The 21,403-nt window shown below is 38.7% G+C and overlaps 4 protein-coding genes across 6 annotated transcripts; 3 read left to right on the top strand and 1 right to left on the bottom strand.

Annotated features, from left to right (window-relative positions):
• The first annotated feature begins 242 nt into the window (after positions 1–242).
• LOC112146897 (adhesion G protein-coupled receptor E5) lies at positions 243–7,691 on the top strand. Its single transcript, XM_024272953.2, has 19 exons — positions 243–862; positions 2,089–2,184; positions 2,411–2,569; positions 2,644–2,796; positions 2,891–3,037; positions 3,173–3,295; positions 3,393–3,436; positions 3,519–3,620; positions 3,838–3,991; positions 4,202–4,324; positions 4,399–4,589; positions 4,698–4,862; positions 4,967–5,161; positions 5,427–5,644; positions 5,802–5,862; positions 5,953–6,044; positions 6,287–6,455; positions 6,564–6,659; positions 6,868–7,691. Exons 1-19 carry the CDS (start codon positions 832–834, stop codon positions 6,907–6,909), a joined length of 2,361 nt encoding a protein of 786 aa, XP_024128721.1. The 5' UTR covers positions 243–831; the 3' UTR covers positions 6,910–7,691.
• Positions 7,692–10,685: 2,994 nt separating this feature from the next.
• ptger1c (prostaglandin E receptor 1c (subtype EP1)) lies at positions 10,686–13,209 on the top strand. Its single transcript, XM_024272617.2, has 2 exons — positions 10,686–11,580; positions 11,690–13,209. The coding sequence occupies exons 1-2, from the start codon at positions 10,693–10,695 to the stop codon at positions 11,930–11,932; spliced, it is 1,131 nt and encodes a 376-aa protein (XP_024128385.2). The 5' UTR covers positions 10,686–10,692; the 3' UTR covers positions 11,933–13,209.
• slc27a1a (solute carrier family 27 member 1a) lies at positions 12,941–18,301 on the top strand. Of its 3 annotated transcripts, none has more exons than XM_024272308.2 (14): positions 12,975–13,178; positions 13,273–13,346; positions 13,640–13,807; positions 13,880–14,274; positions 14,929–15,096; positions 15,499–15,568; positions 15,662–15,753; positions 15,833–15,942; positions 16,026–16,235; positions 16,308–16,434; positions 16,520–16,657; positions 16,818–16,982; positions 17,068–17,214; positions 17,313–18,301. In XM_024272308.2, the coding sequence occupies exons 3-14, from the start codon at positions 13,641–13,643 to the stop codon at positions 17,468–17,470; spliced, it is 1,947 nt and encodes a 648-aa protein (XP_024128076.1). In that variant the 5' UTR covers positions 12,975–13,178; positions 13,273–13,346; position 13,640; the 3' UTR covers positions 17,471–18,301. The 3 variants fall into 3 exon arrangements, with proteins under 3 accessions (XP_024128074.1, XP_024128076.1, XP_024128075.1); XM_024272307.2 differs by having other exon boundaries at positions 13,505–13,807; XM_024272306.2 differs by having other exon boundaries at positions 12,941–13,346.
• trim35-13 (tripartite motif containing 35-13) lies at positions 17,686–21,269 on the bottom strand. Its single transcript, XM_024272310.2, has 6 exons — positions 20,595–21,269; positions 19,677–19,772; positions 19,353–19,583; positions 19,236–19,258; positions 19,028–19,146; positions 17,686–18,953 (listed from the first exon to the last, which is right to left on the bottom strand). Exons 1-6 carry the CDS (start codon positions 20,994–20,996, stop codon positions 18,415–18,417), a joined length of 1,410 nt encoding a protein of 469 aa, XP_024128078.1. The 5' UTR covers positions 20,997–21,269; the 3' UTR covers positions 17,686–18,414.
• Positions 21,270–21,403: the final 134 nt, after the last annotated feature.

Here is a 21,403-nt window from a genome sequence, read left to right as displayed (position 1 = left end):
TTTTATGAGGAAAATCCTTCAGATTATATTGTGAATGCTTCAGCACCCCAGAAAAACAACAGCAATCTTCATGCATGCAATAGTTTAAAAATTATTTTAACCTAATTTAGTTCATGCTTAATGTTCAGTCAACAAGCCCTTTTTACCAGAAGTACAGCCAGTTGTTTTTCAGTGTAAAAAAACACCTTTGTGCCAAGAAAAAGATTACTTTATGTGTAATTATGTCTATATTAAATACATCATTGTTAAAGTTGGTGCATTGTCTCCAAAGGGCCAGTCAGCAGCAAAAGTCATATACATGTCATCATGTACATCAGCTGGCTGTGTGCATGTGGGAGGGTATATCAGACTGCAGGACTTTAGAAAACAATGAACAATGTGAACCACTAAACTCCCTTAACCCCTCCATCCCCAGCCAGACGAGAAAGCAGAAATAAAAATGTTTCAACCGTCTCAGAGAGTTATACTTTTTGGCACGGAAGAGCTGCTGTAGCTGTTTCCTTTGACTATCACCCCACCCCAAGAGCAGCAGTAGTTCCTGAAACACCACTGCTGCTTGCAAAACTGTCAGAGGCGTGATTCAAAGGGAGAGAGAAAGACCTCCCGAAACATATGGTTATCTGAGCACATTGCCACAGCAGAAAGAGCGGAGAAACAAGAACGGAGCAAAGGACACAGGAAATACACATGTAATGGTTTTTAAAACCTCAGCTGTAGTTTAATCGCACATTTATGGGATAAGTTTTGACTAAGCTTACTTTTCATTTTCCCCGGGTTTTCAAATTTTTTTGTTTTAATTTTACACTTGTGAGCATTGCTTTTCTCATCGTCATGACAAGAAAAAAGACCTTCCTGATTCTGGGTGAGTCCTATCTGTCATCTAATTTTATAGAAGCTGGCTTGGAAATTTTCAAAAAGTACCGCATCTGCTCAAAAAAAAAAAAACTGACCATTGTACGATCATCTTTATGTGTATCCATCTTCATTCTGTCCAAATTTAGTTGACATTGTGTAATCCTAAAAATATTATATTCATATCTTTGATTAATATATTTTTTTAATATTTTTGAATAATCTGTTTTGTATGTTGCTTTGCTGCTAAATATGAAAGTGCCTCCGTTTTAACAGAGATTCACTGAAATATTTATGGATGAACGCGTTAAAGTTAAGTGAAAGTACATCTTTGGATGAATTAAAGAAGAGGAAGTGAGAAGCATTAAGAATAATGTTGCTTTCATTTAGACAAACCAACTACTTGTTAATAATAAAGAGGGAGCATCTGTTACTCTGCTTCTAGGTGATATTTATAAACCCTGAGCTAATTTTCCACTACCCACATCGCTTCTTGTCTGATAGTGACCACAGTCACAGCTGTTGTCCCTCGGTGGAAAAGCTAAGTTTTTCCACTTATTATAGGACAGAGATCTCAGAGACAAAAAAAGGGAAATGTTCTGTTAATCTCCTGGAGGGGTCTCTCAGTTTTAGGCTTATAATTGCAATTGTTTCTGTTTTATTGTCTTTCCTCTTTTACCTATGCTCCGTTTCTTTGTTTACTTGTTTTATTTTCACTTTTTTTTTCTTAGTTCTCACAATTTTAGCTTGGTCTCCAAGTAAATAGTATCTATGCTGTTCCACACTGATACCAAGAAACATTTGAATTGTCCTTAGATCATGTAGAATCTTTTAATCTTGATTAAAACACACACACGTGTTATCATCCTACATCTGTAGGCTTTTATCACACCCTCTTGGTGTGATTCAGGAAACTACCATAGTCACAGTTCTGGGCGAGCACCACATAAAATGACATTACATGACACAACTAGTGATCGTACCGCACCAGATGATGTCTCCTCACACACAGGAGGAACGGTTCTCCAGACACTCATTTGTGAATAAATTTGAATTATAGCGTAGTGCTGCTGGAACAATCTGAGGAAATGAGAGGAATGGTTTTTGCCCTTTCTGCTATCTGTTTTTATGAGCTATTTTTTTTTCCTATAATAATATAAGACATAAAAAAATAGAAATAATGTTAATGAAATTGATTTTGTTCATCTTCAATTTTAAAGTTTTCTTTTTTTCCAGGACTCTTCCTCTTCCTCTTCCCAACCCTGTCAAACTCACAATGCCCAGAGGGATTCAACACAACAATGGATGAGAATGGGAAAGAAAATTGCAATGGTATGACAAATCACATAATAAACTAAATAATCAACTTTAATAACACACAATTAAAAAACATTAAAAAATACATATATTAGCCTTCCTTTATATAGTTTTACATCATATGTTTAGTTGTAAGTAATTTAGTTCTGAATTTATTACAAAACATTTCAACTTAAATTGTATATTTGTGTAATTAACCAATTCTCCTGATTCTTCATGTCCCTGTTTGATTAATCTCTAGATGTTGATGAATGCAATGAGGATGATTATGGACTGATATGTAAGGAAAATGCTGAATGTAGGAACACAGTTGGAGGCTACTACTGCTATTGTGCAGATGGTTTCACATCATCAACAAAGAAAGAGACTTTTACAGCAGCATCACCTCAGACGTGTAGAGGTAAGTTACCTCAGTCATGCTGACATCCTATCTCCTCAACTGCTTGTAAAAAAATTATTGTCTTTCGTTCTAAGACATCAATGAATGCGTATCAATGAAGAACATCTGCCCAGCTAATGCGGAATGCCACAACTCTGCTCCATATTATGCCTGCATTTGTGCAAGTGGGTTCACCTCCTCCACTGGAGTGGAAGCTTTTCGTTCTGGTGACAACGTTACATGCAACGGTATTATGAACATTTCCTCTCCAATGGTGTGATGTTGTGTTCAGCCTCTGAGTTTCTTTCTGACATCTTCACATATCTTTCTCCCCTCGGGTAGATATTGATGAATGCCTAGATGAAGCAATTTGTGGTCCAAATGCATCATGTAACAATACAGAAGGCAGTTATATCTGCGTCTGCAACGCTGGCTTCAGGTTAAAATCTGGCAAAGCCGACTTCACTGGGAATCACGAGCAGTGTGAAGGTGGGCACTTTGGAAAATAATATTGCTCTTAATGAGCCCTATTTACTCAGTTAACCATCTCATCCATCTGGTTGTTTGCTGCATAAATGACAGAATTTTTATCTTTTTTTTTTCTGCACTTTTGTTCTATTTAAGACCTGTGTAAGATTGATCAAACAATCTGTGGAAATGGAACCTGCCATCATGGAGCTGATGGACATTACTGCTCATGTCACTCGGGGTTCACAAACTACGGCAATAAAAAACACCGCTGCACTGGTAAAAACAAAGCAACTAACACAATGAGCATCATCTCTTTTTGGTCACCAGCAGGTTCAATAGATCTTCAAGCTTTTTTTATTTTCTTTTCTTTTAGAGCTCAACTGTGATATTTTTAAGGATGAAACCAGTCTGGAGAAGGTAATCCTATGTCAGAATCAGGGACTTTATTTGTTAAATGTTTTTTTACTGAGTTTCTGAGACTCTAATTTTTTTTCTTCAGACATTTCCAACAGTGCACGATCACATCAGCCACCTGAAAAAGAGCTGTCTGGACCTCACAGAGAGTGAGACTCCAAAAGAAAAGAGTGATGACTTACTAGAGGTGCAAACAGGAAATTCAATTTTTTTTAAGTTTCCTGCATCAGATTTAAAAAAAGGAAGCTCTACATGTTCTCACTTTGCTATGAAGGCGTCAAGCACATCTTACAGACAATTTTTGCACAATGATTGCAGTTCAAAAGTCTGGCCTTGGTGTGAATTTCTTGTTTTCACTGTGCAAGCTTATGTGGCTTCCTTTCCTTCCCTCCCCTGAGTTGTAGTTCCTGATGTCTTTGATGGACAAGCTGATGTCGGGTGAAGTCCTCACTGATAACAAGAAAGTCTCCCTGTTCTTCAACTTGGTGGAACACGCTCTGAGGCTCACAGGACCTTTTGTTTCACCTCCAGGGACAGAGAAAATGGCGGAATACACAGGTAAAACTAGAAATACAAAAAAAAAAAAAAAAAGGAAATGAAGTTGAACATCTCTGAACTACGAAATGTACAATTCATTTACACTTTTTGTCATTAAAGTTGAGTTTACATGTATACAAACTTTTGTTTGGCGCCTAATATATTTCACTTTAAATAACTGTATTTGTTAATTCTATAGGCATTGACATTTACTTTTGTATTTTAATACAGAAGTGAAAATGAAGGTTTATAAAGGGTCCGAGTTGCCTCAAGGACCAACCACTATATCTTCTGAGCATGCTAAACTAGACATTGACTTGGAAGTCGCTGCTGGTGATCCGTTGTATTACCCAGGTAATTATAGACCTCAAAATAATAGATTTGAATGTTTCATTTCATTCATTAACTCTGTGTTGTTTATCAAATAGGTTTTACAGCTGTTTCCTTGCTGACTTATAAAAACCTGGAAAAGTTTGTGAATGGCCACTTTGGTGGCGTAAAACGAGAGGGAAATGAGAGCTATCAGATCAACTCTAAAGTTGTGACTATCACTGTCAGTAACACAAACACAAGCCATCTCAAAGAGCCAATCAGATTGACTGTGCATCACCTTGAAAAGGTAAAAAGCCCCAGAACCCTTTTTTTCTCTGGTTCCTGTTAAAAACTATGTGGCAAACGGATATTGCAAACACACCAGTAATTTCTGGTTTATTCATTCATTTCACAGACCAACAAAACTTTCCACACCTGTGTGTTTTGGGATTCCTCAGTGGAAGGAGGGGCATGGTCCACACGAGGCTGCAGAGTTGTGACGTCCAGCCCAGAATACACTGTGTGCTCCTGTGAACACCTGAGCAGCTTTGCTGTCCTCATGGCCCTTTATGACACTGAGGTTAAAACTCAGTATTAACATCTTGAGATTCAAAGCATTCTGTGCAGAATGTGCATGTGAGTGTTTGATCACTGTGCCAATTGAAATGTTCTCTCCTTTAACAGGATAGGTTTGACTTGAAGTTGATCACATGGGTGGGCCTGTCTCTTTCGCTGGTTTGTCTGTTCTTCTGCATCCTGACGTTCTCTATGATCCGCTCCATTCAAAGTCCAAGAACCACCATGCACCTGCACCTCTGCATCAGCCTCTTCATTGCAAATTTCATCTTTCTCGCAGGCATCTCTAGGACAGAGAACAAGGTAAATTCTTGCTGGTATGTACGTGTGTTAAAATTGTGTTAAATCCTAAACATGGAACAAAGAAGTAAAAGAAGGAAAATGGAAAGAAAAATAACAGAAGTTCACAGATCAGGAGAGGTTAGTCAGCAAATGGCTTACATTGGCAGAAAAAGTTTACTTAGCAAAAACCACTTCTTTATTTTTGGTCTTTTTTGTCCCTTGTGTTTTAATCTAACACTTTTCTTTGGGTTGATGTCATGCTGCTCTTCTTCGGTCTCTTCATCAGGTGGGGTGTGCGGTGGTGGCAGGAATGCTGCATTTTTTCTACCTTTCAGCATTTTGCTGGATGTGTCTGGAGGGCATCCAGCTCTTCAGGATGGTGGTTCTGGTTTTCAACACCAATTTTAAAACTGCCTACATGATGGCAGGAGGCTATGGAGTCCCAGCAGTAATTGTTGCTATATCTGCAATGGTTAGTCACAAAGAATATGGCACCGACAAACAGTAAGTTTTCCATCGTCTTTCAATTAATGATGAATGCTGTTTAGGTTATCCATTTTTTCTGTTTAAATTCTTCATGTTTCTTCTAGTTTTTCTTTGCTAAATTTCAAAATGTGCTGGCAATAAATTGTTATAAATGAATTTTAAATGTTTATTTCAGTTGCTGGCTGAGTTTGGACTTAATCTGGAGTTTCTTTGGACCCGCCTGTGTCATCATCATTGTATGATTTTTTTTTTATTTATTTATTTTATTTTGAAAGATGTGGGAAATTGACCCTGTTCATTTTAAAGACCTTGCATTTGTCTTTCAGGTCAACATTTTCTTTTTTCTAATCACTGCCTGGAAGTTGGCACAGAAGTTCTCAAGTCTAAATCCTGACTTGGACAGCTTGCAGAAAATAAAGTAAGTGATCAGTTTTATCTACTCAAAACAACACCCAAATGTAACCCGCTTTATTACACAGCTTCAGTGTAGTAATAGTTTCTGACTTTTTATTTTGTTTTTGACGAGTACTGCTTGCTTTAAAAAAAAAAAAAAATTAAATGTGACTTAGTCATTTAGGTGAGTTTGTCCGTTGAAATGCAAATCTTCAAACATTGCAGTAACTCTAAAGTGATTCCATGGGTTCTTGTTGCCTCCTACAGGGCATTTACCATCACTGCAGTTGCCCAGCTGTGCATACTGGGAACAATGTGGATCTTTGGGTGTTTCCAGTTTGAGAAGGGCACAATTGCCATGACTTATCTGTTCACCATTTTTGGAAGTCTTCAGGGTGTGATGCTCTTCGTGATGCACTGTCTGCTTTCGAAACAGGTTGGTCACTATCTTATATATAGAGAGCAAAAAAAGCAACAAAATCAAACTAGATCTATTGGAATTTGCTTTCCATCTATCAAAACTGTGATCTTTTCATAAATACAGGTAAGGGATGAATATCAAAACATTGCGTCCCGACTCTTTGCACCTCGGAAGAAGACCTACTCAGAGTTCAGTTATTCTCACTCCAGCAAACCACAAGTAAGCACTTCTTTATGTTTCAAACCAGTTTTTTTGGGGGGGGTTCCACAAATATATGCAGGTTATCAAACTAAACACGATTCTAAGGGTCTTAAGCTAATGAAGTATCAAAGAGCATGTTGAAATGTGTAGTGTTCTATACTTTTATTGACTTCACAAAGATGTCCTTGTGAATAACTGAGTTATCTCATCCCTTTGTCATCCTAAGGCATCCAAAAGCACCCAGGACACAGGAGAATCTCAAATCTAAGGAGCCAAATGATAAACTCAGACAAAAGTACAGTTGGCTAAAAACACAAAATATAGTCACTCTGCTTGCTGCTGCCATGTATCATAATCTGTGGACCATATTGATGAAAGTTTTTTATTTTTTAAATAGTGTTTTTAAATGTTGGTTTTCTGAGTCATTTATTGAATGAAAGATTACATTTAAAATATTTTGGTGGGGTTATGTTTCATCAATCCATAAATGTTGTATTTTGTCAGTTAATGAATCACAATCTAAAACTGAAGAATTTCAGACTTAAATACAGAAAGTAATGGACAATGATGATCCACAACATGCTTTTTTGTTTTTAAATGTATGAAAGAAAATATTTTTCAGATACTTTGGAGCAAAAAAAGATTTGATCATTTGATGTTTGGTGTAATATTTAGGTACTTAAATGACTGAAAATACACGTTAGAGAAATATTAGTGATATAAATTCCCCTTTCGTGTCTACAGCCTGTGAATTGTATAAATAATGAAGACAGATTTATATTTTGACTGCATCTTGTCATATATACAGCATCACCAAGCATGCAAGAGAGAATAAGCGCTTTCTTTGCCAGTTCTGCAGAGATTTAATTAAACTATGTTTTTTTCCAAGTTAAAGCAAGAATTCTTCTGCAGCTGAATTTTCAAAGTCAATTTTTGCACTGGAGAGTGATACTTCTGCTCTAGAAATTCTTTGCCGCTCCCTTGTAAAAGCTAAACTCCTGTATCTTTACTTGCCAAAGATTGAATAAATATTTTTTACAACCAATTTCACACTTGAAGCCTTTGTGTAGTACTTTTAAATAGAATTTCTTCACTGGTATCAGTTGGCAGTGTTTGCATTAAAAAAAGGCTCGTGGACACAAAGGAAATGGACTCTTTCGTGTTCCTTCCTGTTTACATGAGATAAAAGACATGATTTTCCTGATAACATCTTGGACCCCCTGAAACATTTGTTTATTTGTTTCTTTGATTGTTTTTTTTTTTTTTTTTAAGAAAAAGCAAAGCTTTTTGCATCATTTTGCTGTCATGTTGAACATTCCAAACAATCACAGCCAGTATTTTTAGCACGTCTTTTTTTAAACTTAGAATCATCCATATTCCTTTTTGAAGAACATATAAAGTTCAATTTGAACTTTTTTCTATGTCTGCATCTTTTGTACAAAATTGTTAAGACTGAGCTGTAAATAGTCTATCGAAACAGAACAGTGTACATGTACATGACAGGTTGTTCTGAATGTCAGGGTCATTCAGAAAAAACTTCAAAGTAGTGGTCATCACAGTGCCAAACTCTGACTTTGCATTTGTGACATAGATATTAATAGTTTCAACTGAGTGACCTACAAGTGAGAGATCAAAAGTATAAAAATTAAAATTAAAAATTGAAAGGATTTTGAATGTTATTGTTCACCAATTCAGGAGACACTGGATTAGTCAATCAATAATACAAGGCTAAAAAGTGCTGGTGGAGATCCAGGTTGCTCCAGAGGATGAGCAGCAGGGATCAATAGATGGGGGGTAACGCATCCAGGACGGATGTAGCTGAAAGGAGGGTGGAAAATGCAGATCAGATAAAGAAGCTCTCTCCAGAGTGAAAGAGGCAGAGAGCAAGATGAAGCAGACAGAAACTGTCAGAGAGGAAAAGAGGAATTAGACAGCGAGGACAAGAGCTAATGCTTTTTGGAAATTGTATTTTTTTTTTTTTTTTCATAATTGGGATTTTTGCAGCTAACATCCAGCATCCTTTTTACTAATTTTTTTAAAGCTTCACCAGAAAAAAAGCTTCTCTTAACTTAAAGGTAAGTTGAACTCATGAGTCATAATCGTTTTGTGAATATTTGCTTTAGTAAAGATGTGCTGTGTCTATTTTTCTGTATAAGACGATACCCATTAGGGAATCTGTAGGTAAAAGAAGCATAACAGGTTTTGATGGAACTGTAGTAATGCTAGGATTCCTGAGACGTCATGAAAAAAAATAAACTAAAGAGAGAATCAGATTCTCTCATTACAAAAGTCCTTAAAGCAGCATAATGAAAAAGAAGCACTACACAAAACAGAATTTTCTGAGATTTTTTTTTATTAGTTTGTTGATAGTATTTTTAAAATAATTAATCATTTCAGAGAAAGAGCTCAACCATTTCACCTTGTTGAGAGAGAAAATGTGAATTAATGTTTGTTTTACGCCTTTTCTTAACCTGCATTTGATCAGGAACTTGTGTATCTATTGTTTCAAAGAGAATCTCTTAAGTCTCCTTTGTAATTTTTGCTTCTATGTGAGTTTTCCACTGACAGAAAAGAAAGCAAAATAGTTCAAAGGTTTTAGATTTCATTGAGTATCTTTTAGCTTACTTTTTAGTTAAAAGTTTGTGTTTTTAAATGTGTATTAGCAATAAAATCAGAAAAGTAAGAAACCATTCATATTAGTCTTAATATAATTGTTGTTAAATTACTCTTAGACTCTTTGAGGAAAATATTTTTTTTTCTGGTACATGCAAAATTCCTCAGAAAACTACCTTCAAACTGAGGTATAATATTTATTTTATCAAAACTTATAAGAAATATATTTGAAACAGGAAGTACTTGATGAGTATGAACTCATAAAGAATAGATAGTGAATAAAACTTAAATTATGAGTTCTAAATTTTTGATTTTTTTTTTAAATAACAAAATTTAAACATTTGTGGTTACTTTTGACTTTAAATTTACTAATGATATTTATTGTTTCCCAATATATAGGGTGCATTTTGCTGTTAAAGACCCACTCCAAAGAAAATCGTCCTTATGGTGCTTTTGATAAATTCTTGTGGACTTTTTGTGGTGGAGGACGTGTATAGAGAAAATTAAGCTTAAAACTGAAATTCTGAGTATTTCATTATTCAAATCAGGAGCAGACGAAAAAATGATCTTTGACAAAGCTTGCAGCAGTGATGTATATGCTACTACGGCAAGCCACAAGCTCCTTGCTGCGCTCCACTCCGATGCATCCACTGACAGACAGATCCATGTACTTCTTTAATTTTGGTGGCCTGAGCTGTTATCTGGCTCAAAACGGTAAGGTTGGATAGCTCCAATATTGCTCGCCATTTTTGCTGCAGAGCTTGGAGTTGTGAGGGGCTGTAAGCTAGCAGGATAGAGCGTAAACAAAGGGATGATGGGAAGTGTGGGTAGGCTTACACCGCGGCAACAGTCCCACCCACAACTCAGGGGCAAATTTCTGATGAACTATTGCCACTCTGCAGAAGCTTTGTCTCAGAAAATTATTATTTTTTCTTTAAAAAAACCATTGGGGATGTTTTTACAATAGATCAAAGGATGATTGGAGTGGGACTTTACCAAAAAAATTGCTGAAGTCAGAATTCAACTGATGTTGCTTTGAAATGCATTAATCCAGTCCAGAAAATATCACGGCTGATAATGTCTGGGGCTTTACTCCAGAGGACATTGCTGTACACTGTACAGTTGTACGTAGACTTTTCATGTTGTGGTTTAAATGTTTGTATTTGCAAGAAAGCAAATACATTACTTGCAAGCATGCAACTGAGTGAACAACTCAACAAAACTCCAACTTAATCAGGTCATCTTTCTTATTTCTTGTACAAGTGGTCACTTTTGACTTTCAAATGTTCTAATGGTATTTATTTCTTCACATTTGTGTCTAAATATAACTGTAGCACAAAAACACATTGACACTGAAACTATGTTGAAAAATAATTCACACACCATAGCTTTCAACTAATGCCAATCAATTTTTTGTCTGTAGATAACACTCAAGACGATGACCACCACAATACTTGTGACTCCATTTTCTAATTCATCAACACCACCTACTCTGCAGCAGAGTCCAGAGGTTAACCGCTCTGACCTGTCCTCACAGACAAATGGCACTGCAACTTCCAACCACCTTCCAAATTTGTTGATGTCCTGCTTCACTATGACTTTTGGCACCATCTCCAACCTCACGGCTTTGGCAATCCTGGTTAAATCACGAGGAAGGTTCCAGCGCCAGTCTAAAGCACCGTTTTTTCATTTAACCGTTGCATTACTTTTGGCTGACCTTGGAGGTCACCTCATCCTAGGTGCCTTTGCGTTGCTTATGCACATAAATAAGAGGTACCCAACTTCTTCAAACAACAATGAGAAGTTTTGCCCTTTTTTCGGAGCAAGTATGGTGTTTTTTGGGTTATGTTCCTTACTGATTGGAGGTGCCATGGCAGTTGAGCGCTGTGTTGCGATCACTCTACCCTTTTACCACATGTCCACAATTACAGTGGCCCATGCACAGGGAATTTTGTTGTTTTTGTGCTCTGTTGCATGTGGTCTGGCTCTACTACCTGTATTTGGTGTGGGGAATTACACAATCCAGTTTCCTGACACATGGTGCTTTTTGCAAATTCACAATCCTGTGGACAAAACCCTTGTGATGACCTTTTCCTGTCTGGGCCTCACTGCACTCACTCTCTCTCTGCTTTGCAACATCCTGAGTGGCCTGGTGTTACTCCAGGCCAGAATAAAGTCCAGCAGCAGCACTAATCCTTCAGCACGTTTTGCTAGACGAGGATCATCTGCATCGTCGTCATCCTTGTTTTGTTCGCTGGATATGGAGATGATAATACAACTTGCTGTGATCACCGCGGTGTCCTGTGTCTGCTGGGGCCCCTTCCTTGTATGTACAACTTTTTTCGTTTCATTGATTTGCTTTATTTATTTATTTAGAAATGCTTGAAGAATGAATTACTTCTAAGTAACAATTGTGTGTTTCTCCTACTTTTTAGGTACATATTACTATAATCCAGCACAAATTAAGTCTAGGAGTGCCGGCTAACATGGAAGATGGATTCACTCTACTGGGTTTACGAATGGCTGCCTGGAATCAGATACTAGACCCATGGGTTTACATCTTACTGAGAAAAACAGTGCTTTCAAGGGTTTGCCGTGGATTCTACTTTCAGAGAGCAACAATGTCTCCAAACAACTATTCCGTAGAATATCGAAGAGAGGCATTTCACTTGCAATAACCAAGTTTTCTTAAAAAGTCCCACACCAATTATTTTTTATCTTTATTATCTTTCTTAATTATGATTATGACATTTTTAAGCATATCAAAAAATCTGTGTTGGTTTCTAGGACATAGTTTCTGCAGAGCAGCAGTAGTTTGTTAGAAATTTGCCTCTGAGTTGTGGGCAGGACTGTTGGTGGGGAGTGTGCCTGTACTCATTTCCCATCTCTTTGTTTACACTCCACACTCTATATTACAACCCCAAAAAAACATTATTGTGTAAAAAAAAAAAAAAAGTCAAACAATATCAGATGTATGCAGCCATACAGCCCAATGGGGCAAATTATTTTGTGATTTTGGGCTATATAAATAAAATAAAATTGAAATTGAGAATTGAATAAAGTTCGAGCCAGATCCAGCGAGGAAGAGAGACTTGCATGGAACTATTTGACTGCATGTACATGCATCAAAATTAGCAGGGAATTTGTGACCCGTCAATAGTACTTTATACAACTACAAGTTTTTTCAAACTGAATTTTTCGTCTGCTCCTGATTCACCTCAAATTTAATAAGGAAATACTCAGAAATGCAATTTTCTGATTAATTTTCTTTATATCTGTCCTCTGGCATGAGAAGAATGCTACAAGAACTAGTTAAAAACACTATTTTCTTTGGAGTGGGTCTTTAAACTTTTAATCATTATTTTGATGTAAAGTATTATATTTGACCTTTAGCCTTTTTCACTTAAAAATCTTTCCTTAATAATTGAATTGCACTAGCCACACAGCGAGTGGCGTCTAGCAATTCAAAGGCGTAAAGTTAGCAAAGTAGTTAAGCGTCAAACTTTATTTCACAACATTTATTTAGTAGTCTGTACCGGCGTCCTGACAGTTTGTCCTACATTCGTAGCGGCTCCCAGTGGTGATTAGGAATTAGGCTGGGTTTGGTTTCGTCCAATCAAAACTAAGAATTGCTTGACAAGCGGTCAAATCAACAAATAGCTGATCTGCTAAAGCAAGGTCACGCCCGCAGTGGGCGGGGCTTCAATCCCAACCGCTGTCCGCAACATGGAGTACAGAGCATAGTCGGATACTATTGACAACTTGCCGCTCATCATCAGTTTGCCAATATTTAATGAACACGAGCTCTTTTGAACTAGTATTTCTTGATATTTATTACTAAACGACTCCTTAACAGGAATATTTATATGCCGTTTCGACGTTTCAACCCGTTAACTACTGCATCGCTGCCACGCTGAGAACAGTGTAAGGAGCTAACTTAAAAAAAAAAAAAAAACTTCTGGTTTCTGTACAACCCAGCTTCTTTCGGCGTTTTTAACGCCCCTTGTCTTTACAAAAGTAACGCAGAAAGTTGCGCCTACCAACGAGGTCACCAGCCAAAAAAAGGGATATTCCATCTGTGTTGACTCATAGGTAAGTCGTGTGTAAAAATGTATGCTTAAAAGTTACTGTGGTATTTTTGAACGCGGTGTTTACGTTCGATGCGTATTTTTTTTTTTTAGCAGAATTCAAGTTAAATTATAGTACTAATCCCGTGTTTTTACCACAAATCTATGTTTTTGGTCGCTCAGGACAGGATAAAAAAGTTCCTTTGCGTGCCTGTATGTGCCAGTTTGCACTACTTCAGCCCCCCCTCATTGAAACCCATGCAGCTTAAACCCATTATTGTGTAAAAGACCATCCTTCTTCTTTCGCTCCGTGACAAGAATGCACAATGCAGCGAGTGTATCCGCCTCTCTGGGCTCCTTGGGGCTGCTGCGTCTTGTTGGGGTGTCCTGGCCCTGGAGTCTAGCAGCAGGCCTTGGGGTGTATCTGGGAGCAAGAAGCTGGAAATATTTCTACATTGCTGCAAAGACTGCCAAGAGAGACATCAAGTAGGTGAAATGTCTGAAAATTGTGTTAGTTTGAGGTCAGACTTTTGTTCACTTTTGATTTTTCCTTTTCAGTGGCCTGTATGTTCTGTGCAGAGTCAAACTGGCTTTGTGGCGCTACGTGCACAATGGAAGCAATATTCCTTCCATTTTCACCCAGGTTGTAAAACAACACCCAAACAAACCTGCATTGATCTATGAGGCCACAGGAGAGGTGTGGACCTTCACCCAACTAGATGAGATCTCTAACGCTGTTGCCCACTGGGCTAGAGGTCAGGGATGGGTCTCCGGGGATGTCGTTGCCCTCTTTTTGGAAAGCAGGCCTCTCCAGGTGGCTCTTTGGCTGGGCTTGGCCAAAGTCGGGGTGGAAGCTGCGCTCATTAACTTCAGCCTCCGCTGTGATCCCCTACTGCACTGCATTGGGGTGTCAGGGTCCCGGGCCATTGTGTTTGGAGCTGAGCTTGCTGATGGTAAGAATGTTTTACACAACATGTAGAGAGTTAATCCTTAAACTATAGGCTCTGTGGGCATGTGATGCACCATCAAGAACATGGGTTCTTTAACATGCAGTTAGCCCATGACGTTTACACTGAACAAGCAGGGGGGGACTTCTAATTTTTGTACTGTTTTCTAGCACATGCCTACCATCTACAGTTGGAAGAGGCGTGGTGCGAAACGTCGAAGCAGTGCAAATCTTGTTCCAGGCTTTTTCTTTGGCTGCTCTATTCCGATACATGAAAGGCTGGGCAAAAACAGCAGTTGTTACTTTAATTCATTCTCAAATCTGAGTCCCTGATAGTTCAAAGTTCAGCCTTATTTAGCTTTTAACTGGCTGCGCGTTTTATCTCTAGAGCCTTAAAACGGTCGTAGAAACTTGCGTAGCTATGCATGAATCTGAGAGTTTTTAACACAGAGCCCTGGAACATGTAGTTATTCGCATTTACATAGAGTTTTAATTGAAAGTGGCTGCATGAACACATGAATGTAACTTTTAGAATCATATAATACCACATGGTTCAGCATAAGTAACAGTTAACTCTAGTGTCTGAGTATTTTTCATTGCAGTTTTTACATTTTTAAACTTTTTTTTCCCCCATCTGTTGTCTTCCTCTGAATTCGAACAGCTATGTTGGAGGTCAACTCTGCCATCAGCCAGTCCATGGTACGATTTTGTACAGGAGAGCTTAGTGCAGAGCAGCTGGCTTGCTTGGATGCTCAGCCTCTAGACCCAGTTTTAGCTACATCACCTAGACATAGCCCCTCACCCTGTGTTCCCCCTAAAGGCATGAATGGTGAGTAGAGGCCACTTTTTAACTTTCTTGTGTTTATTTCTAATTCAATGTTTTTTTTAGCCACTAACAGCAGTTACTTTGTCCTCGTGATTTAATTCTACATCTATGCATCTCTGTATAAAGGTTTTGTGTAAACTTTGACTTCTAGTAAGATTTTAAACATTTAACCTGAAATACTTGTAGTTCTTTATCTTAGTAAGAATTTTGAATAGAATCCAAAAAAGTTCTCAATAAATTCATTATAAAGACATGAATTGCAACTAGAAAGTGGAGAAAAGTTGCCGTCAATGGCAAATGGAAAGTGAAAAAGTTCATAGTGGCTTATGTAAACCTTTGATTAGGATCATAGGAGATAAATTTGAAGTATGTAATTGCAGTACTGTTCTGTAATCCTGTCTGCAGATCGGCTGTTTTATATCTACACCTCTGGGACCACAGGGCTGCCTAAGGCTGCTATTGTTGTACACAGTCGGTATGTTCTTGCTTTGAAAAACTCCTGAGTTTTTCAGCTGCTGTACAGCTTTTGAAACATTTAAAAAAAACATCTCTGAACTTCCTCTTACAGCTACTACAGAATCGCAGCTTTTGGATATTATGCCTTTCGCATGCGTACTGAAGACATTATCTATGACTGTCTGCCCCTCTATCACTCTGCAGGTGTGAAAAACGCCCTTCCATGTTCTTTATCAACACTTTATGTGTTTGAGTTGCTAAATATTTGTGTGTGTTTTGGTAGGCAATATTCTTGGAGTAGGACAGTGTTTGATCCATGGTCTCACCGTGGTCGTGAAGAGGAAGTTCTCTGCCAGCCGCTTCTGGGATGATTGCATCAAATACAACTGTTCTGTAAGGGCTTAAGAGTTCCTCAAGAAAAATGTGTTCACTGAAAAAAAAAGTCGTATAAAAAAAACACTTCTTCCTGTTGACAGGTGGTGCAGTACATTGGAGAAATCTGCCGTTACCTCTTATCTCAGCCGGTCCGCCCCTCTGAGAAAGGTCACAAAGTTCGTCTGGCAATAGGGAATGGATTGCGTCCCAGTGTTTGGGAAGCCTTCATGGAGCGTTTTGGAGTGACGCAAATCGGCGAGTTCTATGGAGCAACTGAGTGCAACTGCAGCATTGCTAACATGGACGGCAAGGTTAGGAATAGTGCTTGCTTTCATAAAATGTAATAGATATTATATTAACCCGGTTCTGTTGTGCTTTTTAAGGTGGGAGCCTGTGGATTCAACAGTCGCATTCTTCCCTATGTGTACCCCATCCGTCTGGTGAGGGTGAATGAGGAGACCATGGAACTGCTTCGAGACAGCCGAGGCCTGTGTGTGCCCTGCCGCCCTGGTAATGAAAATACTACACTGCAAACAGATGTATTTTCCTTATGGGTTTTTTTATGTCATGTGAAATTCCATTATCTAATTCACAGGGGAGCCAGGGCTCCTGGTTGGTCGGATTGACCAGAAGGACCCTTTGCGGCGTTTTGATGGTTATGCTAACCAGGATGCTACAAAGAAGAAGATCGCTCACAATGTCTTCAAGAAAAATGACTGTGCATATATATCAGGTAATTTTTCTTATTTTACAAAGAAAAGTATTAGAAAACAAAGGTACAGGTTGTGATGTCAGCTTTGTCATATCAGTAGTTCACCTGATCTGTTTGATTATCCATATCAAAACTGTGAGTTTATTAAACTAAATGGCTATTGACGATATTTTCACCCGAGGTGATGTGTTGGTGATGGATGAGCTGGGCTATATGTACTTTCGCGACCGCAGTGGTGACACCTTCCGCTGGCGAGGGGAAAACGTGTCTACCACTGAGGTGGAGGGAATAATCAGCAACCTCCTTGATCAGACTGATGTTGCTGTGTACGGTGTGGCTGTCCCAGGTAACAGCCATCTATTTACACTGAAGTGTTGTCAAGATTGTTCGGGTCTCACTCATAATCCTTATGCTTGTGAATTTTTCACTAGGTGTGGAGGGCAAGGCTGGAATGGCTGCCATTGCTGATGCTTCTGAAAGTTTTGACTGTGAAAGGTTCTTAAAGAGCATCCAGCGAGGACTTCCGTCTTACGCACGCCCCGTATTCTTACGGACCTCTCCACAAGTGGACACCACAGGTGAATAGACCCACCTTTGCACATGAATCAGTCATAAATACCTTCATAATAATGAATGCATTCGAGCTAAAAATGCATTTGTCAACATGTTTGCGTAGGCACATTCAAAATCCAGAAAACCAGGCTGCAGAGGGAAGGGTTCGATCCTCGTCTCACGTCTGACCAGCTCTACTACTTGAACAGTCGTGCCGGACGATACGAGCCCATCGATGAGGAGCTCTACAATGCTATAGTGGAGGGAAGAATTCCTCTATGACCTGGGAGGCAATCCCAGCATGCCTCAGTTGAACAGGCTAAATAAGCTGTTGTTGAAAGAGATAGCATAGGACATGCATACAGAAAGGCTTGGAGCAGGAAGACTCGGTGCACCATTGTCTCCACTCTGGGAACAAAGTTGAGAGGACTACTCACATAGACAGAATACTGCTCCAGCTAATGTTTTAACACTGTGTCATTAACACAAGGACATGATGTGGGAGCAGTTATACTTTTAATAGCATCTTTTTTTATTTTTCATTGTGTGAACACCTCAAAGCATCACTGAGAAAAAATCCCATAATCAGTTTTAAACCAGTTATGTCAGGACAGAAAGGGTAGTATCAAGACACACTGTTACATGGTACTGTACCCATGTTTTGCTGCACGTTTGATGCTGTATAGGTCATTTTTTATTACCACTGTGTGCTTGATTGAAGCTAAGAGATTAGACTTCAACATGCAGTTGGAAAGGCTGCTAGTTCGAATATTAACCATAGGATCTTTGATTCTTTTTAATGCAATGGAAAACTAATCCCACTCGTTGAAAACTTTAAGGAACACTGGTGTGGGTTTGCAAAGAAACATTACTGAATGTGCCTTCTATGAAACTTGTATTTCATATTCTGAATGATTTTTTTAGAGAAAGGAGCCAAATGAATGTGGGTATTACAGCATTACTTTTGTGTTATGCAAAGCTGAGTAACACTATAATATTTTGTGTAACAGTTCTTATCAGTGTAGTGTAATATAGGTGTTCATAATTGTTATTTGTAATTGGAGACCTAGAATACACTTCTGCTGTAACTTAAATTAAAGTTCTCAAAACTTATTTGTTTCCTCTTATTCATTTAAACCCCTAAAATGAATATCGTGGTACTTGTTTTAGTTTAAAAAAAATTTCTAACAAGTAGCTCAATGTGTGGTGCAAACTTTAGTGTTTTTTCAGTATTCTGTAGATAAGGAAATACTTGCTGGTAGGATTTTCAGTGGATGCTCTTTGCAGGCTGTGCAGAAGTAAGGAAAGACTTTGGGGGACATGATGTTTGTGAAAGTGTAGAGAGTGGTTCTCTCTCTCGGGTCCTGAAACGCCACCTTCCCTCGGTCCATGTCCAGCACCACTCTTACCACCGCAGGTTTTTTTGTCATATTGAGCGGCTCCCACGGGGCTGTGCAGGCTTTGTGCTCTCCATTTCGAAACCTGACCGTCCAAAATCCCTCTGCTGGCGTCAACACATGTTTACCCTTCCTGTTAATGGATTTACTGGCAACTCCTAAAACCCAGTAGGTGTTGTCGTTCACCTCCACGTCCCACCTGTGGCGTCCAGAAGAGTAGCCCTCAGCTGCCAGCAACTCGGCGCTGATGTCAAAACGCTCGGGGTTGTCGGGAAGTTTGAATATCTGGGTAGAATTCTGCACAGTGGTGAGATCCTCTGAGAGAATGAAGCAGTTTGCAGCTGTGTTGGGATCCAGAACTACTGAAGCTAAAAGAAAAATAACTTGGAGTTGACAAGAGAAAAGTTCACCAGTCAATGAAGCTATTCCTCAAGAAACTCACTGTATTTCACAATCTTCTTCATCTTTTCCCACACTTTATATCTCAGTGAGCCCAAGTGCTTGGCAACATCAATCAGAGCACCAGACTGCAACTTTGGCTCATTCAAACTTTTCCAGGTCCTGAAAAACAAGTTGAAACAAAAGGACTAAAAATGCATTTATTTTACAAAAATATTCACTTCAGACAACTTAAAGGTAAAGCATCGTACCGTTTGATTGTTTCCTTGTAATTCTGAAAACAAATTAAAAATACAGGTTTAACTCATCTGTATCCAGTTAAACAAGTTGCACAGCTTTGTGGTCATCAGTGAAAATATTTCCGTTACCTTAAGGAACTGGATATCATGACTCTTCATTTCCTGTTCCACTAATCTAATAGTATTGGATAGAGATGTAATTTCACAGCTCATCTCCTCAATTCTTTGGTTGATCGTGAGGTTCTTCTGGTCCTCTTCAACCTTTAAAGCAGAAAGTCTTGCAGCTTCCTGCTCTCTCAGGAAACTGTGCAGGGCTTCAAACTCATCCTTAATTTGTTTTTCGGTTTGTTCCACTTGGCTCTGAAAAGAGATGGGACAGAGAACGGTAGATTCTCACATGAGCTCTTCTTCCAAAAGTCAGATTTTCTTGGTATTTTACTGATTTTTTGATACCTTGATGTGTTCTGCCATTTCCTCGTACACCGTTTTTGCTTTCCTGTAAAGCTGTAACTTGTCTTTCAAGGGCAGGAGTGCACTCTTCAGTTCTTCCTGAAATGTCAGTGGAAAGGGGTCAAATTTTAAAACAAGGTCAAAGCGGCAGGTGGCCAAGCTGTCAGCACAGTGTGGTGCTTTCAGCTTCTCCATTCTCCTTCATGCCAACATTCCTCATAAATGAAATGTTCCACAATACAGTAGAATTAACTCAAAAACACATGAAAAGTTTAATATTTTGCACAGACAATGAGGAGCGGTATAAATCTACACTAATTTCGAAGTGGCCACAGTATGACAGATTTATTTGAGTTTTTTGTTCAGGGTTTCCTGGTTTCTAAAGTAAGCAGAAGAGGTCAGGATTAGATTGAGTGTCGCGTCACAGAAGCCTTGTGAGAGTCGAGTTTCAGCGCTTTCAGGACCCTAGAGGCAACAGGAAGCCAAATATATGGATCTATTATTAGAATGTTAACAAACTCTGTCAAAGAAACCTTCACACATTCTGCATCAGCATACCATATTTACAGAAGAAGAAAATCACCCACAGTTAGAAATCTCAGCAAAAGCAAAGCAGCACATCTTTGACCCTAATACAGCAAAATCATTAGACCTCCTCTGATTACAAACTAAGAAAACTATAAAATTATAAAAAACACTTATTTACTAAATTAATCTCAAAGATATTTTAAAAATACATATATTTTACATTTTTTATTTTCAGATCTCGTTCATGTTTCTCAAGATGAATGAGAAATGTTTTCGCAAAAACTGAAAATATATTGAATAATGTGATTCATTCAGGTGCTATTGTGTCAAAGATGCATAAAGCAAAAGCATTTCAGGTGAAATAATAAGTACTGCACTATTACAGTAGCCTACCTTACAGTCATGAGTGCCTTCTCCAATGGGATAGAGTTTGTGCCCCTTGTGTGCAGCTGCTTTGCCACAAACATGACAGATTGGCTCTAAATCCTCCAAGCAGAAGAGCGTGAGCTTTTCTCCATGCTCGCCACAAGCCTCTGAGTCATTCCTGCTTCTATCTTCTTTGAAGGATTTACAGGCCTTCTCCAGCACGGTGCTCACCGCTATCCGATCCATGGAGGAACGACGCCAGCACAGAGGGCAGTACTTTGAATCCTCACCACCCTGCGTGTCCCAGCTCTCTTGCAGACAGTCTTTGCAGAACCTGTGTCTGCAAGTGAGGACAACAGGCTGACTGAGAATGAGTCCACAAATTGGACAGGAAAGGTCATCTTCAGAGTAAACACGCCTGCTGGCCATTCTTTAGAACGGTGCTTTGCAAAAGGCAGGAGCCTAAAAAGTCCCACCCACGGCTCCAGTAGCCTGCCTCATCTTATCCCTCCGAAATAACTGTTAATACTTCTGCTCCCAAAGGCATATCCTGTGCGGGTGAGGATCCACATTCACAATAAACACTCCTCAGTGGAGTACAAATCTGGCTAAGATTTAAGATATCATCTTCACAGATCAGTAACACAAATTAAAAGCTAAAGTTTTCATGACTGAAATGATTAAAAAAAGACTAAGAGAAAGGAAGAAGCTGCAGCCACTGACATAAGAGATCACAATTTAGAGAAAAAAACATTGTGACTGATGTTGGTTTAAATTACTTAATTGTTCATAACTGTAGATTGAGGAAAACACTTTCATCAATCTCCTTTGAAGTG

The sequence above is a fragment of the Oryzias melastigma genome, linkage group LG8, assembly GCF_002922805.2.
Source record: "Oryzias melastigma strain HK-1 linkage group LG8, ASM292280v2, whole genome shotgun sequence".
Classification (NCBI taxonomy): Eukaryota; Metazoa; Chordata; class Actinopteri; order Beloniformes; family Adrianichthyidae; genus Oryzias; species Oryzias melastigma.
This window is presented reverse-complemented; position numbering and strand designations above follow the sequence as displayed.

Excerpts from the sequence above, each read along its gene's own strand:
- LOC112146897 (XM_024272953.2), top strand. The coding sequence starts at position 832 with ATGACAAGAAAAAAGACCTTCCTGATTCTGG. Across the intron at positions 3,296-3,392 it reads TAAAAAACACCGCTGCACTG|AGCTCAACTGTGATATTTTT; the intron begins GTAAAAACAAAG and ends CTTTTCTTTTAG. Across the intron at positions 6,660-6,867 it reads CTCACTCCAGCAAACCACAA|GCATCCAAAAGCACCCAGGA; the intron begins GTAAGCACTTCT and ends TGTCATCCTAAG.
- ptger1c (XM_024272617.2), top strand. The coding sequence starts at position 10,693 with ATGACCACCACAATACTTGTGACTCCATTTTCTAATTCATCAACACCA. Across the intron at positions 11,581-11,689 it reads TCTGCTGGGGCCCCTTCCTT|GTACATATTACTATAATCCA; the intron begins GTATGTACAACT and ends CCTACTTTTTAG.
- slc27a1a (XM_024272306.2), top strand. The coding sequence starts at position 13,641 with ATGCACAATGCAGCGAGTGTATCCGCCTCTCTGGGCTCCTTGGGGCTG. Across the intron at positions 15,569-15,661 it reads GCTATTGTTGTACACAGTCG|CTACTACAGAATCGCAGCTT; the intron begins GTATGTTCTTGC and ends TTCCTCTTACAG. Across the intron at positions 15,943-16,025 it reads GCATCAAATACAACTGTTCT|GTGGTGCAGTACATTGGAGA; the intron begins GTAAGGGCTTAA and ends TCCTGTTGACAG.
- trim35-13 (XM_024272310.2), bottom strand. The coding sequence starts at position 20,996 with ATGGCCAGCAGGCGTGTTTACTCTGAAGATGACCTTTCCTGTCCAATT. Across the intron at positions 19,259-19,352 it reads ATGATATCCAGTTCCTTAAG|AATTACAAGGAAACAATCAA; the intron begins GTAACGGAAATA and ends ATTTGTTTTCAG. Across the intron at positions 19,147-19,235 it reads TACAAGGAAACAATCAAACG|GACCTGGAAAAGTTTGAATG; the intron begins GTACGATGCTTT and ends CTTGTTTTTCAG.